This window comes from Ceratotherium simum, chromosome 7, assembly GCF_057802395.1.
Source record: "Ceratotherium simum simum isolate JZ-2026a chromosome 7, ASM5780239v1, whole genome shotgun sequence".
Lineage (NCBI taxonomy): Eukaryota > Metazoa > Chordata > Mammalia > Perissodactyla > Rhinocerotidae > Ceratotherium > Ceratotherium simum.
In genome coordinates this window covers 8,578,163-8,594,294 of record NC_141906.1, presented here as the reverse complement: position 1 = coordinate 8,594,294, position 16,132 = coordinate 8,578,163, and the positions used below count along the sequence as shown (strand labels likewise).

The following is a 16,132-nucleotide window of genomic DNA, read 5'->3' as shown; positions in this document are numbered from 1 at the left end:
AGTTTGGGAACATAATCATCTGTTTAGAAAGGGGTTTTAATTGAATGTAGGAAATGTGCAACGTGGATGTTTCTGTACTGTTGTCCGCTAGAATACTATGTTCTGAAAGTCTTTAAACCAGCATTTCTCAAAGAATGTTTAATCAACACTAACACCACCAGATGACCCACCGGGAAAAGAATTCTGTGGTTAGGTTCATTTGAGTAATATAGTTTACCGTAGTCCCACCTAGAGTTTGGCAATGCACTTTGGTATATCAAAGGCGCTAGTGAGTTCCATAATGAGATCTTGTTTAACGTGGAATTTTCCAAACTTGCTTGGCCGTGGAAGTCTCTCACAGTCTCCTTCATTCTATGTTGGGGAAATTGCATTGAAATATTTGAATTCTGTTTAAGTGATAGTTTTTCACTGAAGTGTTTTATTTCAGGGACAAGGAACAGAGGGAAAAATAATTTGAGCCTCACTAATGGTTTAAATCAGAGCTTCATCTGTCAAATATAAAAAGGAAATAGTTCCTATGGCAACTGCTTCACTGCATGTGAGGCATAGGTGGCCATTGGAGGTTGAAATTCGTGGACTTCATCAGGTGCTTTAGAATAGGATATAATAGGGATTGCCTGCAAAGTTCCTGTGTTTAGTTGCTAATATTGGCTATTTCTACTCGGGCAAAGTTATGATTTGCATCAAAAAAAAGAAAAGAAAAGAAGAAGGAGAATAAAGAGGAGGAGTAAAAGCAGGAAAAGGAAAAAATAGAGAAAAGAATAAAGAAAAAGGAAAAAGAAAGAAAGGAAGAGAAGCAGACCTGGGTTAAGATATCACATTCCAGTGACCAGTTTCAACAATAACTGCCAGTTTTGAAACTTTCAATGTTTTCTCACATTTCCTTGTTTGCTACTTAGGGGAATTGTGGGAAATTGAACAAAGAAATAGGTGACCCTTTATGGGGATAGTACATCCCACCTTCTTTGATCAAGATGTCACAAAAGGAACACAGTGGAGTCCATTCAGATTAATGTATTCTCCAGATGTCCTGATGGAGTGATTCAGCACAATAAAATGGCGGGTCGGGTTTAGCTCTCTTCTTCGCATTCCCTCCTGTTGAGCTGCTTCCCACACAATGAGTTGAATACAGTTCTAAGAAACCATTCTTACTTTCTTGCTCTTCTCCATCAACTTCCTCAGTCTGGGGCTGGGAGATAGTGTAGTTCTGAGTAATCAGGCTCCTCTTGAAATCCCATTTCAGCAGAAAACTGGCTGGGTTCCTGGCCTGAAACAGAACACCTGCCAGACTGACTTCTCTCGAGGTGATTCAAGAAGCACAGTTGTCGTCAGTCACTGTTGACTTAACAGTCTGTTTCCACGACCTGCAGTCTGGTCTTGTCTCTTCCACTTCTGCCTCCACCTCTCCCACTCTACAAAAAAGCCCTTGATTTTAAAAAACAAGTCCATTTTCAAAGGTAGGAAGGCATTAGAGGGCAGGCCACTTTAGAAAATGCATCTTGTATTTTCCTTCCTTTGATACCAACAGTTTCTGTGTTTCGTCTGAGAACACTTCAAGATGGAAATATTTTCCTACATACTTGTGCCTGTCATTTCTTAGCAGAGGAACCACTTGAACGCCAATTTACTCTTTGCTCAATTACCACACGGCGGTGAGGCTGTGCCAAGTGTGGCTCTCCTCAAGTTTGGGCCATGTGCTTTTATGATGCTGACTGTCTGATTTCCCTCTGGATGGCCAAAGTCCTTCTCCCTCCCTCTTTCCCTCTCTCCCTCCTTTCTTCCTTCCCTCCTTTCCTTCTTTCCTTCTTCTCTCATGGAAGCCCTTGTGGTGGTAAGGAAAACTGTACCACTTCTAGCAATGGTATAAATTAAACATAATTTATATATACATACATTTATATTTTTAAAACACTTTTATAAATACATATAGAAAGAGATATATGTAGAGGAACACTGAAACCAGCACACGTTTATTTGTCCTATGACCCCACCCCCACCCCAAAATGTGGTTCTGCGTTATGGAAGGAAAGATGCTACTGTTATCCAACATTTGTTCTTGTTCTCTTATCACTATCTTGTTCAAGACTATCCTTCACAAAATCCCTAGAGACTGACTCCTGTTAATACTGGGGGAGTGGGTGGATTTATCTATGGACCAAGTATTGTATGGTAGGATAAATTCAGAACTCAAAGACATGGGCCTAATCCCTAACTTAATGACATTAGGCAGTTCCTTCATTTTTCCATGAAAGTTGTCACTAAGATTCTTTGAATCTTAATCTGTTGCACTGATTTCCCCCTGTGTCCTATATAGGTTCATGTTCTTATTTATCCATTCATTTATTTATTCAATGTGCATTTATTAAACACACATTACATGCCATTAAGGCATTATGCTTTATTTCAAGGATTTAAAACTATCTTAATGAAATACTATCTTAACCCTTAAGTAACTCACAATCTAGCAAAGAGACGTTAAGGTTAACCAATAACTGAGATATAATTTGCTACGATAAAAATAAATACCAAGAACTGTAGGTTTATATGTTGGGAGAATTAGGGATTCTAGAAGGGACTGATGAAAATATGTATCCTGATGTTGGTTCTCTTTCCCCCAGCAATAGTGTTGGTTCTTCTTTGTAGGTCTTCACTGAGGCGTAATTGTATAGTTCTTAAGTTTTGCTTCAGGATTCCTGCACCCTTTCTAGCTTTCCCTGTGGTGTCTCATGCTTCCATACCTTTTGGAACCCCTCTTATTCTAGTGAAACCAAGCTGTGTAAGCCCTTTACACCAACATGTGAGTTCATGTGTTACTCTTCCCATAGATTTGCCTAGTAGAAGGCTGACTGAAGTCAGACATTGAATTATTTGAGGGAATGACTGAATTTCTTTGATGACAAAATTCTAGGAACCATATCTTTGTGGAATAAAGAATTTGAGTGAGCAGAGTTCAAGCTCATTCCTTCAGAATCTAAATTTACTCTATCAAGCTTCTCAAATACAAGTTGCGCATTGTTTAGATCTTTCTTCCATGGAAACTTTGACTCAAAACACAGGAAATTATTGTTTTGGGTTGTATGGTTGATTGGTTAGTTGAAGAGAGGACAGTTATGAGACACCACATGGCAGGTTCCCAATGAGGAAAATACAAATATAAACCTATTCCTAAAGTCCTAAAATCATGGACTATATATTTTTTTCTAATGGTCACAACTATTTATAAACATTGTTAGCGTATCATTCAGATTAAGTATTTGTTAAAGAGTAGGGACATAGATAAAATAGAGATAAAATCTGATATTCAGACATGGATTCTACAAAAATCATGTAGATTGTAAGATACTGCCACAGAAGTAGGTTTTGGTAGGTGGGAATTACTGAGATGGAGTGAATTGCTGGGTGAGTCTGGGTGAATTAGAGATGACTTCTTAAAGTCTTAGAGTTTAAAATAAGATGAAACAATAGTTTCATTAAAAAAATAATTTGTTTATTTCTCATTTATTTAGAAAATGGGTAAAATTAATATAATTAAAATTATAATGAGGAAACATATATCCTATGTTAACATATGTTCTATTCTAGTTTTCAATATATTTATCTTGGCAAGCTAATGTACATGATCTTTTTAATCCTCCAAAAATGAGAACCCAGCTCATCATTCCTGTACTGCCAGATGACTTGATTGTCATTATCCTGCAGCATCATTCACATTGTCATCACCCAGCTTGTGTCTTATGCAGTTTTTGGCCTTCAGTAGATACCTTCAGGGCCTGACCTTGACGTCGTTAGGATTTAATGTGATAGTTCTGTGCTCACATCATGTCCAGAGTCTGATATAGAACAAATTTAAAAACATTAATGGTCCAGGGGCCTTTGAACTCAGGGAACAAATTAATCTAAATGGGACCTAATTAAGGAGAATGACCTTCCCTGCTCTTCTATTTCAGGTGAAACGGATTTCTGAAGATCCTCCTTGCAAATGCCCAAACAAATTCTGTGTGGAGAGGCTCTCTCAAGGAAGATACCGAGTGGGAGAAAAGATCCTCTTCATTAGGGTAAAGTTTTACTTTTCACTTGATATCTTGTCCTGTATGAGAATATTAAGGCCTTGCGTTGGAGATTGTGGGGGAAACATGACCAGTAACTAAGCAAGAACTTCCCTTGTGGTGCTTACAGTTGGATCTGAAGATACAAGGTATGGACATTTTTTAGTGTATCATGTGTAAACAGTACGAGGGCTAAATAAATAGAACTGTCTTTCTCTTTTTACATATACACAAACACCTGCACCAAGCAGATGATAGAGATCAAATAAAATGAGGAAAAGAAAAAAAACCAAATTCCTTTTTTGTTGATACATTTAGTTTCACAGAAACTTGTCCCCTCCTGATGGGACATAGAGACAGTATTGTGCCCTGGTCTTCCATATCTCAAGTTTGGGAAATGATCATTCTGTTGGTCCTGGTAACTTTCAAATGATTCAAACATGATTTTTCAAGAAGTTTGGGTTATGAACCAGAGTGAGGAAAATGACAGCTCGTTACAATAGCATGGGTAAATGGTGACTGCCATTTCTCACTTAGTTTTCTGGGTTAGAATACAGAAATGTGGGCCTGTGCCAATGAAGGATTTGGTCGTCTCTATCCATTTTACAGTCATCCTAATTAGAAATCTGACTAGTGGGGCCGGCCCTGTGGCTTAGCAGTTAAGTGCGCTCCGCTATTGGCGGCCCGGGTTCGGTCCTGGGCGCACACCGACACACCGCTTGTCCGACCATGCTGAGGCGGCGTCCCACATACAGCAACTAGAAGGATGTGCAACTATGACATACAGCTATCTACTGGGGCTTTGGGGAGAAAAAAGGAGGAGGATTGGCAATAGATGTTAGCTCAGGGCTGGTCTTCCTCAACAAAAAGAGGAGGATTGGCATGGATGTTAGCTCAGGGCTGATCTTCCTCACAAAAAAAAAAAACAAAAAAAAGAAATCTGACTAGATATCGTGAACAGTGTTAGATTGTATTAATGGCTCAATGAAGTGACATTTCAGACCTTCACTTGTGATCTGTTTTGTTAATAATCAAGAGAATTTAATCTCTCAAAATAAGTTTGTGATTTTTCCTAAAACCAAGAATTCTTCTTTTCAGAAATAAGAAAATGAAAAAAATAGCACTGATATATTCCTAGAAATTTGCAATTAATAAATGTTTTTCTACCTTATTTTTTCAGTCATTTCCTGAAAGAATAGAGGTTTTGATTCATTGGAGCTATATTCTCTTCTCATTTGAATAAGTTAAACATATCTTGCTTGTTATTTTATTTTGTAGAGCAGAATGATTTGAATGTGTACATCTAGTATAATCAATGAATATTCTTAACAATACTCAAATCAGGGATGGCCCAGTAGAAATTTTGTGAGTGTAAAATTTTCTTAGTTTCAACTTTTGACTGAAACATTTATATGACAATTTAAGGCTCTGCAACATGTTATTTGAAGAAAAATTTGATCGTAATTAGCCTTCAAAAATAATGCCATTCATTTTGTATTTTAATCTAATTGTAGGTCAATGTTTAATGATTAAAAAAAATTTACAGGTGAGGATTGCTATTTTGCTTTGGAATGGCAAGGAAAGGGATATAACGAAATGTTATTATTAGGCGTTTGAGACCAAATCTGGGAGAATGGCCTCACTAGGACAGACAGTTGCCCCAGTCGTTGCTTATTGTTCTCTTGTTTTTTATTGCAAGGATAACATACACGTGTATTTTAGCCAAGCTGCTTGCTTTTGCTTTAGTACATAAAAAATAGTGATTATTATCTTCACAGATGTGTTTAAATTTTACCAGGTTGACCTTTCGAAGTTGAGAATGAGGCTCCTTTAGAATATTAGGCCAGAGAGCCTAGAATCAAAACATAGGGTTTCATTTATTTAAACGATTATTCCTTTTTATAATAGAGGTGTTGATAAAACACATGATTAATAAATTAGATACTTTTCCCTCTAATGTAACCTAATATTTCTAGGCAAAAATATACATTACATATGTTTATTTGTGTCTGGTCTTCCATATTTAGTCAATTGTCAAAGAATTTGATAACTATATTTATGAATAACATAAATTTATATGGTATTTGACATTTAAGATAGTCTTTGATCTTCCATTTTTCTTTTCAGAAAATGGTTTCCTTTTGGTGAAATCTATCCGTGTATTGTTTATAGATGAATTGAGGTTTGCTTTACTGCAAAAAATTGCATCAAATTCCTTAGTGATAGCATTTGAATTTAATACCATTAATATAGCACAACATGTTGTGCACATTCAGTGTCTTCTAATGCTCCAGGTAAGCCTACAGTAGGAGAGAGAACTGTGGTGTGGTCATTTGCTGAGTGGCCCAGCAAGTTAGGGCATCATGCTGCTATGACAGGTGTCTCAGGACAGCGTTTTAATTAATTTGAGTCATTCACTTTTTTAATTTCTGCACTGTCCACATATAATTTGTACTACTTTTAAAAACAGACTTCATTTTAAAATTGACCCATTTTTGCAAATCTTAATTTTTTTCAAAGGAAATTTTCTATCACTGCCTAAATTGGAAACTAAAAGTATTTGTCAAAAAAGGAGAATATCCGTTAATATATATTTCTTGACATTCTTGTCCTTTGGCTTGCCAGGGGTCCATTTCCACCCTGATGGTGTAGTGATTCTCAAAGGCTCCTCTCCTTGTCTCTGGTTATCCCTAACAGCTTTTTACCTTCCGTTTCCTTGAGTTTCAGGAATTGAAAATTCATGTGCAGGTCATATGCACCTTTCATTGCACATTTTCTCCCTATTTCCTCCTCTGCATAGAATTTGTTGTTAGTGCCGTTGAGTGGATTCGGACCCCTAGCAACCCTTTGCACAGAGTCCTTGCCCGGGCCTTTTGTACCATCCTCTCACCTTCCGGCACTCGGTCAGACAATGTTCTGCTGCTATTCACAGGGTTTTCATGGCCAATTTTTTCAGAAGTGGGTGGCCAGGTCCTTCTTCCTAGTCTGTCTTGTTCTGGAAGCTCTGCTGAAATCGGTCCACCATGGGTGATCCTGCTGGTATTGGAGATACTAGTGGCATAGCTTTCAGCATCACAGCAACACACAGCCACCACAGTGTGACAACCCAGAGACTGGTGGTGTGGTTCTCTGACCTGGAAATGACCCTGGGCCAAGGCAGAGCGCTGGATCTTGTTAACCACTAGACCACCAGGAGCCCTACATTGAATGGATGAACTAAAAATGTCTCATTATATGTACACACTTTGGTAATTTTGATTTGTGGCAGGCACTATATTTAATTGAGTGTCATTCTGCACTGACTCGTTGTAAGGAACTGGCAGTTATTACTCAAAAAAACTCAGAGGTATTGGTTTTTAAATGATCATATGATTGTTGCTGCTAATATCTTAGCTTTGTTTCTTTGAACACCTGGATTAAGCAATAAGTGCCCATAGTCAGATTCTCAAACACACCAGGGGAATGATCGACTCCCAGTGTCTGCATTGCAGTTCTGGGTTGAAGTTTGCATTTTAACATTGGCATATTTTAAACTTTGTTGTATCTTTTTTTTTTGGCTGAGGAAGATTGGCCCTGAGCTAACATCTATGCCAATCTTCCTTTATTTTTTATGTGGGACGCCACCACAGCATGGCTTGATGAACAGTGTGTAGGTCTGTGTCCAGGATCTGAACCCGTGAACCCCGGGCCGCCAAAGCAGAGCACATGAACTTTACCACTATGCCACCAAGCTGGCCCCTGTCATATCTTTTTTGAGGCTGCCAAATATGGTCTTATTTTCTACATAATACATAATAAGTAGATGCATTTATGCATGTTATTCTATAAAATATACAGACAATGAAATATACATGGTGTCTTAGCATTTATCTCCTAGTTCTTTCCATCCTGAGAGCAGCAGTGTTTTTATATGGCCATAATGAACCTGTCCATGCAAAGAACAATTTAGGGTCAATTAAGACTGTTAAGAGTGTTGACTTAGCTCTTACTTAAAGGTAACAGAATTACCAAAACACTGACTCAGAAGAAACTGTCCCTTAGAAAGTCATAAATACAAGATTCTCTTAATAAGTCTGTAGCTAACACATTTACTCTTGATTTGCTCTTCTCAACGTGAGCCAGAGTTAACAATTTTATTGCTAACCAAATTCCAAGGTTTATTAACAACACCCAATCACTTTACTTATGTATAGTTTTATGATTATTATGTCTATGAACACATCTTCTCTTTATACATTCAAACAGACACAATAAAAAAACAAATAAGAATGAAAGCTCTAAGAATGTGTGCAGATTACAGACAAAGAGCGCTGCAGAGGATATCTTTGCTATGCACATGTCTTATCTGTGGGTTTCTAGAAACCAACATATGGATAGATACTTTGCGCACATGACTATCTAATGTGCACTTATGTAGATGCATCTCGATGCTTATGTAGGCATCTTTGTTTATTTGCATATGTCTCCATTTAAAGGGGAGGGATTAATCTCTACCCAAATATAAAGAATTCTTTAGTACAAGGGAGAACCTCTGAGGTGTTTGACTGTGACTTTTAGGCAAACGTGCTAATAATCCCCTGCCAAGATGGGAATTCTCTTGTTTCTAGTTTATCAAAAATAATTTTTCAAACCCAGATTTTTGCCCTACTCCTTCCACTGAGCAACATTGTTTTTGAACTCTCTGGTGGACAAGCAAGCTAAATGCAGCTAATTTGTATCTGCGGAGTGCTCCCCTCCAAGGTGTAAATATTTCAGTTATTTTTCAGTGACTTTTGAATTTGGACAGTGATGATAAAAGCTCCTTGCTGATTTCTGTGGTAACACAGATGGGATATTACCATGTAGCCATGCTATGTATCTTTCAAATGTAAAGGGATGGATCTCAGGCCTAACGTTATGGTTTTGAGGAGGAGAGAAGTAAGACTTTTCCTTTGTTCTTTTGTTCATTCAGTTAATTGGTATCTACCCAGGCTTCAAGTGCCAAGAAGTCAGTTGGCCACATAAATCTGTGTAAGCTTGTAGAAAAGGTTTTTAGAAATATGTCATAGATGCCATGAAAATGTTATACAATTTGATTTGTCAACCTCAATTCGATGATGACAATATTCTATGTAAATAATCTAACAGTACTTTTTAAAAGTGATCCCTAGATAAGCAGCATCAGCATCACCTGAGAATTTGCTAGAAGTGCACATTCTCGGGCCTCACCCCAGATCTTCTGAATCAGAAGCTCTGAGGGTGGGTCCCAGCCACCTGTGTTTTAACAAGCCCTCCAGCTGATTCTGATGTGTGAAGTTTGAAACCACTAATCTAAAAGAAAGAAAACTATGTGAAGGAAGAGATTCGTTGTACAACAACGTAATCAGAGATCATTTGCATGTCTGGTCATGGAAGAATATAACCATTCAGATACTAGAAATGATCATTTTGAAGACTTCTACATATCATTGTGAGGAAATACTGAAGATATAATATTAAGTGATATAATATAAGAAAAAAACAGACTTTGAAATTGTATTTACATGTAAAAATACCTCTGTGTAGACATGATACTATATAATTATGGTTAAGACTTGAAGGGAACAGGAATAATTGAAAATAGTTTTTCATTGTTGAGGGCATAGAATTATGAGTGAGCAATTTTTTTTCTGTTCTGCATTTATTTCTGATGATGATATTAAAACATATGAACTCTTTAAAAGAAGAGAAGTCAGCAACCTGATACAGTTGCAGATTTGAGGATAAATAAAAGGACTTCTAAAAGGCTTCAGATTAATTAGCTGACTGCTCATTTTTCTGGTCCTTTAGCTAAGCTTCCCATCTTCTGGCAAATGGCAGGAGGTTTATTGGAGGAGTCGTAGTGTTATTTACCAGGGAGGACTTTGCATTTTGTTGTGAACTAGTAGCATATTTTTCCTTGGATGAAGCTCTCACCTTTTCTTATCTTCCTTTACTATTTTATCTCCATTTTGAAAACTCACTCAGATGTTTTGGGTTAGCCCTAGGAAACATGCAAACATCTGAATAATGTCCCTTCTCTTTGCAGACCCCATCAGTGAGCCATATCCTCAGTTTTCTCTCTCCTAGTCATTAAAGCTTTAATTATTTGACATCCTTTTCCTTTAAGGCTCAAATTTAATGACATGCAAATAACCTATTATGATGAACTGATCTGTGCTAATGCATGAAATGGATGTAAATGGCTCTAATGAGGAGAACATCCATGGGGGGAGATCTATACACTCACCATAGTTGCTCTAATGTTCTGGTAGTGGGACTTTCTAGCACAATAGCAAGCCAGTGAGGTCACATGTTGTGCGGTAGCTGACTTTTTGTGCTACTTGCCTTGGGCACTAATATAATGAATACTTTTTTACTTAATGACAATTTATCACTACCCTAACATTGTACTTTAGCGTTGTTCAAAGTGTGTTCCAAGGAATCATAGTTCTAGAAGATATTCAAAGATATTATTTGTAAAGAAGAGTTATTATGGTAAAGAGTTTAAAAAGACTTCTTTAAGAACTCTCATTATTGATAATTGACTCTATTAGCCCCTGTCTGAACATGTGAGACATCTCATTTTAACCTGTCAACCCGGCATGGTAAATACGGTTGCCATTCCCATTTTACAGACAGGAAGCTGAAACCTGGAGGTTGATTAACTTCCCAGAATTATAAGCTAATGAGTGGTGAAAGTGGGGTCCCAAGGCCTAACTCCTGAATTTCTTCTCTTTACCACTAAGCAATACTGATTTATTTATCTGGGATTATCTGGGATTTCTTGGAGGGTTGAATATACTAATGTGATCTGTTAATCCCTAGAGTGAGATGTACTACATAGCATTTTCTAAATGTATCTGACCATAGAAATAGTCCTTCTCCCACCTTTTTTTTTTCCAGAGCATCATCCTGGGCTAGGTCATGAAAACATACTTTGGGAAAGACCTTATCAATTGATGCAAATTAAAAAAATAATTTTGTAACATAGAATTATATTGAAATGAAAGTTTTCGACATTTTGCCAGAGTTAAAACCCATATATATTGAAGTACTGCTAAGAAATATTGAATTTATACCCATTTTTACTTTCAAGTTCCATTTGGAAATTATGATTCAAGGAAATGACTGGAAAACCTTTAGAGGAAAGACAGCTAAAATTTAGTAAGTATCATCTGTGCTAGGCATTTTAGCATATGCTTTATATACATTGTCTCACTGAATCCTCTCTACCACACAGCTGGGAAATTGTTTTTATCCTTTTGTAACAGGTGAAAAGACAAAGTCTTAGAGAGGTTAAGGTTTCAAGTTAGTAGTATGCTAAACAAGATTGAAGTCCTAACTCTCAAACCCATAGCACACTCCCCTTCAAGCTGCTCCCTGTGGCATGTCCGTTAAATGCAAATGTTTTCTTCATAAGGTTAGTCCCCTAAAAAGGACCTGAATGTTTTTAGAATATATCTAAGGCTCAACTATATAGTAGGTCATTCTTTATACCATTTTTATTTAAAAATATTCAGAATGCAAAAGGCATTACAATTGCATAACCAATAGTGCCTACTGTAAAGAAAGAGATATAATGTGTTGCCTGACTGTATTACAATAGCAATAAAAATTATAATAATATTTATTAGGTGTTTACTTGAATGCCAGACACTGTTCAAAATGCTTTACATGGCCTATCTTGTTTAATAGGGAAAACTAATTAGCACTCTATACATCGTAAAATATGCTGTAATCCGTCCTGATAGCTTTTTAATAGAAGTCAGAAGATAATTATTCTATATTGCCAGTATAGTCTGGTTGAGTCTTCTTGCTAATTATAGATATTTTTTAAGTGGATTGATATTATTTCAAGACATTTTTGTAGCAGACCCTCACAGTTGGGTTAAACCATATGAGGTTCCATGCTAACACTCTGACGGTTCAGAGTATTTTTTTTTTCACATTTTAAGAAATATGACTACTTAAGGACACTAAAGAAAAGACAATGAATAATTTAATTGGAAGTCAGCAAAGAGATGTGAAATGTTACGGAATCACCTTCTTTATACTACTTTTGAATTAAATCATCTCAAATCAATGGAAAGGTCACGCACATTGTCATTGATTCTTTGTACTTTTTCTTTACCATAAAAAATTTTCGAGGTTGTACCTGTGTGGTAAAAATCAACTCATGTAACAAACCAAGCAAGAGAGGCACCAGAGCTCTGTTGCTATAGCAACCCAGCCTAGCAGTGTCTTCTGGGACTCGCTCTAAGGGAAGGTCCAATGATAGCGAATGGTATTACTTTCTTTTCTGTTTTTATGACACATATTGATTTACTGTGAGTAAAAAAGTAGAATGGTTCAAATAGCATACCTTTCCTGGTAATGAAAAATGGGCTGTTGTGTAACTATGCAAAGGAGTTTTAAACAAGTAGCAAGGGGAGTAAAACTTCCTTTTATCTTGGTAGAAACATTGCACTAACAGCCATTACTCAGCAGCTGAATGTCGAAAATTCATTTTTTTAATAACATGAATATAAATCTTTCATCTAATTTAGCAATTTATGGGAGCAGCGAGTATGATTTCAAAACCATCTAATGGTTTATATTTGTTTCTAGGAAAAAAATATTTCCTTGTTTGCCTCTGATATACGTAAAATCTCAGACCACGGTCACAGTGCTTTAATCCATGGTGAGAGAAACATGGCTGCTATTAGCACACGAATATTTCCAGACTGGGTCCCTTTCTTTTCCCAGCTGCCTCAACACTAAACGTTAATTCAGGAAAAGCAAGGAACAGCATTTAAAATGTATTCAAACACTTTAATTTTAGATTTTAAATTCTTTTTTTTGTAATATTTTTGCTCCATTAAAGACACTCTTGTTTGTTCATAATTTATTCATGTTCAATGAGGCTGGGCTAATAAATAACATGGATATAATTTACACTTTTGTAACACATCTCTCAAAGGACTTTGCAAATGTTAATAAGTCCTCTTAATCTCCTCTTTCCAAGAAAAGCATATACCTGGGATGAATGCAAAATAAACAAATAGCAATTAACCATTGCTGTAAAAAATTCAGCTGTTGGGGCGTTGTCTTTCTGAGATTTATCCCTTGATGTTGAAAACCTTTAAACATAGAAAAATTGAAACTAGACTTTGTCCCAGATTGCACCCAACACTGCATTTAACACCACTCTTGGAAGCATGAAAAAAGTTGCAGTTTGATATCTCTTATAAGAATGGAAAGATTAGCTAATATATCTGGGCAGTTCTCTATATTCTTATTTAAGTTAGAGAATTCACTTCTCCTTCCATCAAATTGTTAAGAGGTATACCGAGTGTGAAGAACAATAAACAAATGAGAGCTCAGAACCAAAGGTCCTTTTTCCCTGAGAATTTGCCACTATTGGCCATTTAACAATGAGTAGATTTTTTAAAAATTGTGTCTACCTTTCACTTGACTGAATAAGCATTCTTACTCATCTCCAACTGGATTAGCAAGGTTTACCATGCCTTTAAGTTGTTCAATACATGTGTGACTCTATTTCACTTTGAATCATTTTCTTTTGCCTTTGCACTGCATATAGAATAAATGGACAAATTTTTTTCACTAGCCACAAATCAAAATTATTTAAACTTACGGAAGCACTGGAAAATTAAATGGCTTCATTGAGGAAATGCACAGGTCCTATGATCTGTGTTCCCAATTTCTGCATTGCTATAGCCTTCCTGCCATTCAGTTAAATTTGTTGTGTGTATATATAAGTCTTATGTCTGTCTGTGTGTATATATTTGTGTATATACACACACATGTGTATGTGTATGTATGTATGTTGTGAAAAGGCACAATATTAGAGAGTTGAATTAGTCCAATGATTTGACACTTTGATTTTAAAAGAGATCTCAAGTTGACTTTTCTGTGAGTGAAACTTGAATCCCTAGTAAAGAACTTTGTGAGAAAAATAAACCATTTATTTTGTTTCTACTTCTTTACATCTTCTATTTAGCACTCACTGAATGTTTTCTGTGTGTCTGGTGCTTTTCTAAGTACCTTCCTTGGATTCTTTTATTTAGCCCTCACAACTCTTGGAGATAGGCACTATTATTATCTCCATGTTAACAATAAGGAAACCAAGCAGTAGGGAGTTAAATTACTTGCCAAAGGTCACACAGCTATAAGAGTCAAAACTTTTCTTTGAACTCAACATATCTGATTTCAGAGCCCACAGTTCTAACTGTGTGCTACTGATTCTCTCAGACTGTCCCGTCTTTTGGCATGTCCTGTTGTGAGTACTGCTGCTCAGCCTTTCCACATCCATTAATAATGGACCCGTAGTACTTAATGTGCATCTCCTAATTTGCTTATTCCTCTGCTGGTGTGCTTTGGCATGGGATTTAATAGCCAATCCCTGCTGGAGAGTCAGAAGAGAGTACCCAGGAAACAAAGAGTCTTAGAAAACAATAACAACTCTCCCCCAAAAATTCAGAGAAACCAACCAAAATCATTTTCACATTGTTCAACATATTTATTGCTTTTATTTTCAACATATTGACCAGACTTGAAAAGTCTCCCAGAAACAAAAATGTATTCTGGAAATGAAGAAACTAAGCAATGTTCTCAATTTCCTGCAATTATCTATTTCCATTTCCAGTTTGCTTTTATGCGGTTAAGGTCAAATCACCTTAAGTTGATTATGTATGAAAGGATTTTCTAAACATGCTATGGTGGGGTAAGGAGGTGAAATTGACTTTTGTACCTATACTTTTATTAAAGGGTTTAAATTAGACTTATGATAAAGTGCAAACTGAAAACTTTTGGCATAGAAACTAATGCTTTTCAAGGAATTTCCCTAAAAATTGATGTCAAGTAAATTAATTTTAAATAACATTTTTTCTAAACTGTTTTTATCCTGTTACTTGATGGTGGTAGAGCATATCTTTCTTATATGTGGTTTGTAAAGTGCATTCACTTATACATTATTTCATTTTATTTTCATTATTGCTCTTTGAGAAAAATTAGTGTAATTGTTAATTTACACATCTTATTGATGAAGAAACTGCAGATAATAGAGATTTAACAACTTTCCCAAGATAATTTGGCTAGTAAGTGGTTGATCCAGGGTTAAATCACATTTTAAATTTTTATATATTAAATTCCATATATTTTAAATTGCACACAATAAAATTTCCTCTTTGAAGTTTTTGTTTTATCTTAACATAAATGAAAACACTTAGTTGTTCATTGTGTTTTTGATTTAAGAATCATTTGTTTTGCATTATAAAGTAGACATTACACAGTAATGTGAGATTGTAAAGTTTATAAGATTTTTCTTTTCTTTCGTAGTCTTCCCAACAAGAACATTTTTTCGTTTACGTATTCTATGCTGATATAAATGTGAATGATTTTTAATTAAAATACAAATGATTTTTTTGCAAAAGGGAAAGAAATGAAACAATTGTACATAAGATGTTGTATTCTTGAATTATTGATGAGTCTTCTAGCAGCCAAAGAATAAATCTGTGAAATGTCTGTCGTTATAAATCGTATGTAATTCTCCCACGGGCTCATGTGGCATAAACAGGATGAGGCCAGATTCATTAAGCAACATACTTTGCAAATGTGGCCATCTTGAGTTTGTATTGAATATAGTCAAGCATAGTGGAAATTTCATCATTACAACATTGACTGTAATAAATTAGGACTCATTTATTTAGTGGTATCTTTTTCATAAAATCAATGAGTTAAGTTTCTGCATGATTTGGTCAATTTAGACCTTGTCTTACATTTTTCCTCTAATACTTAACATTTTAAATTTCAGTTCCTCAGTAAAAACATGGAATTCTGGTCCTGGAGTCAGCAAGTGCTTCCCTCACCTAACTGCCAAGCCTTTCATTGCAGGAGCCTTACTGATTTACATCAAATTTTGGTTCACTGGAATGGTGTGGTCCAATTTTATTAGTCTTAACATTTTCATTTGAAGCTTGGTTGTGTTTTGTTTTAGGATATATTCTGCTATTTCCTGCCGTCTTGTTAGAAATATACTAAGATCTTAAGGAAATCTTTGTGTAGATTTTGGGAGGATCAAGGTATAA

The 16,132-nt window shown here is 35.9% G+C and overlaps 1 protein-coding gene across 3 annotated transcripts in view; it reads left to right on the top strand.

Moving 5' to 3' along the window:
• Positions 1 to 16,132, top strand: part of GAS2 (growth arrest specific 2) — a 129,171-nt gene that overhangs the window by 72,156 nt on the left and 40,883 nt on the right. For all 3 annotated transcript variants that reach the window (XM_087433976.1, XM_014783601.2, XM_087433977.1), the window contains one exon: positions 3,948 to 4,055. In XM_087433976.1, coding sequence (XP_087290102.1) covers positions 3,948 to 4,055 — 108 coding nt within the window. The remainder of the gene's footprint in view (positions 1 to 3,947; positions 4,056 to 16,132) is intronic.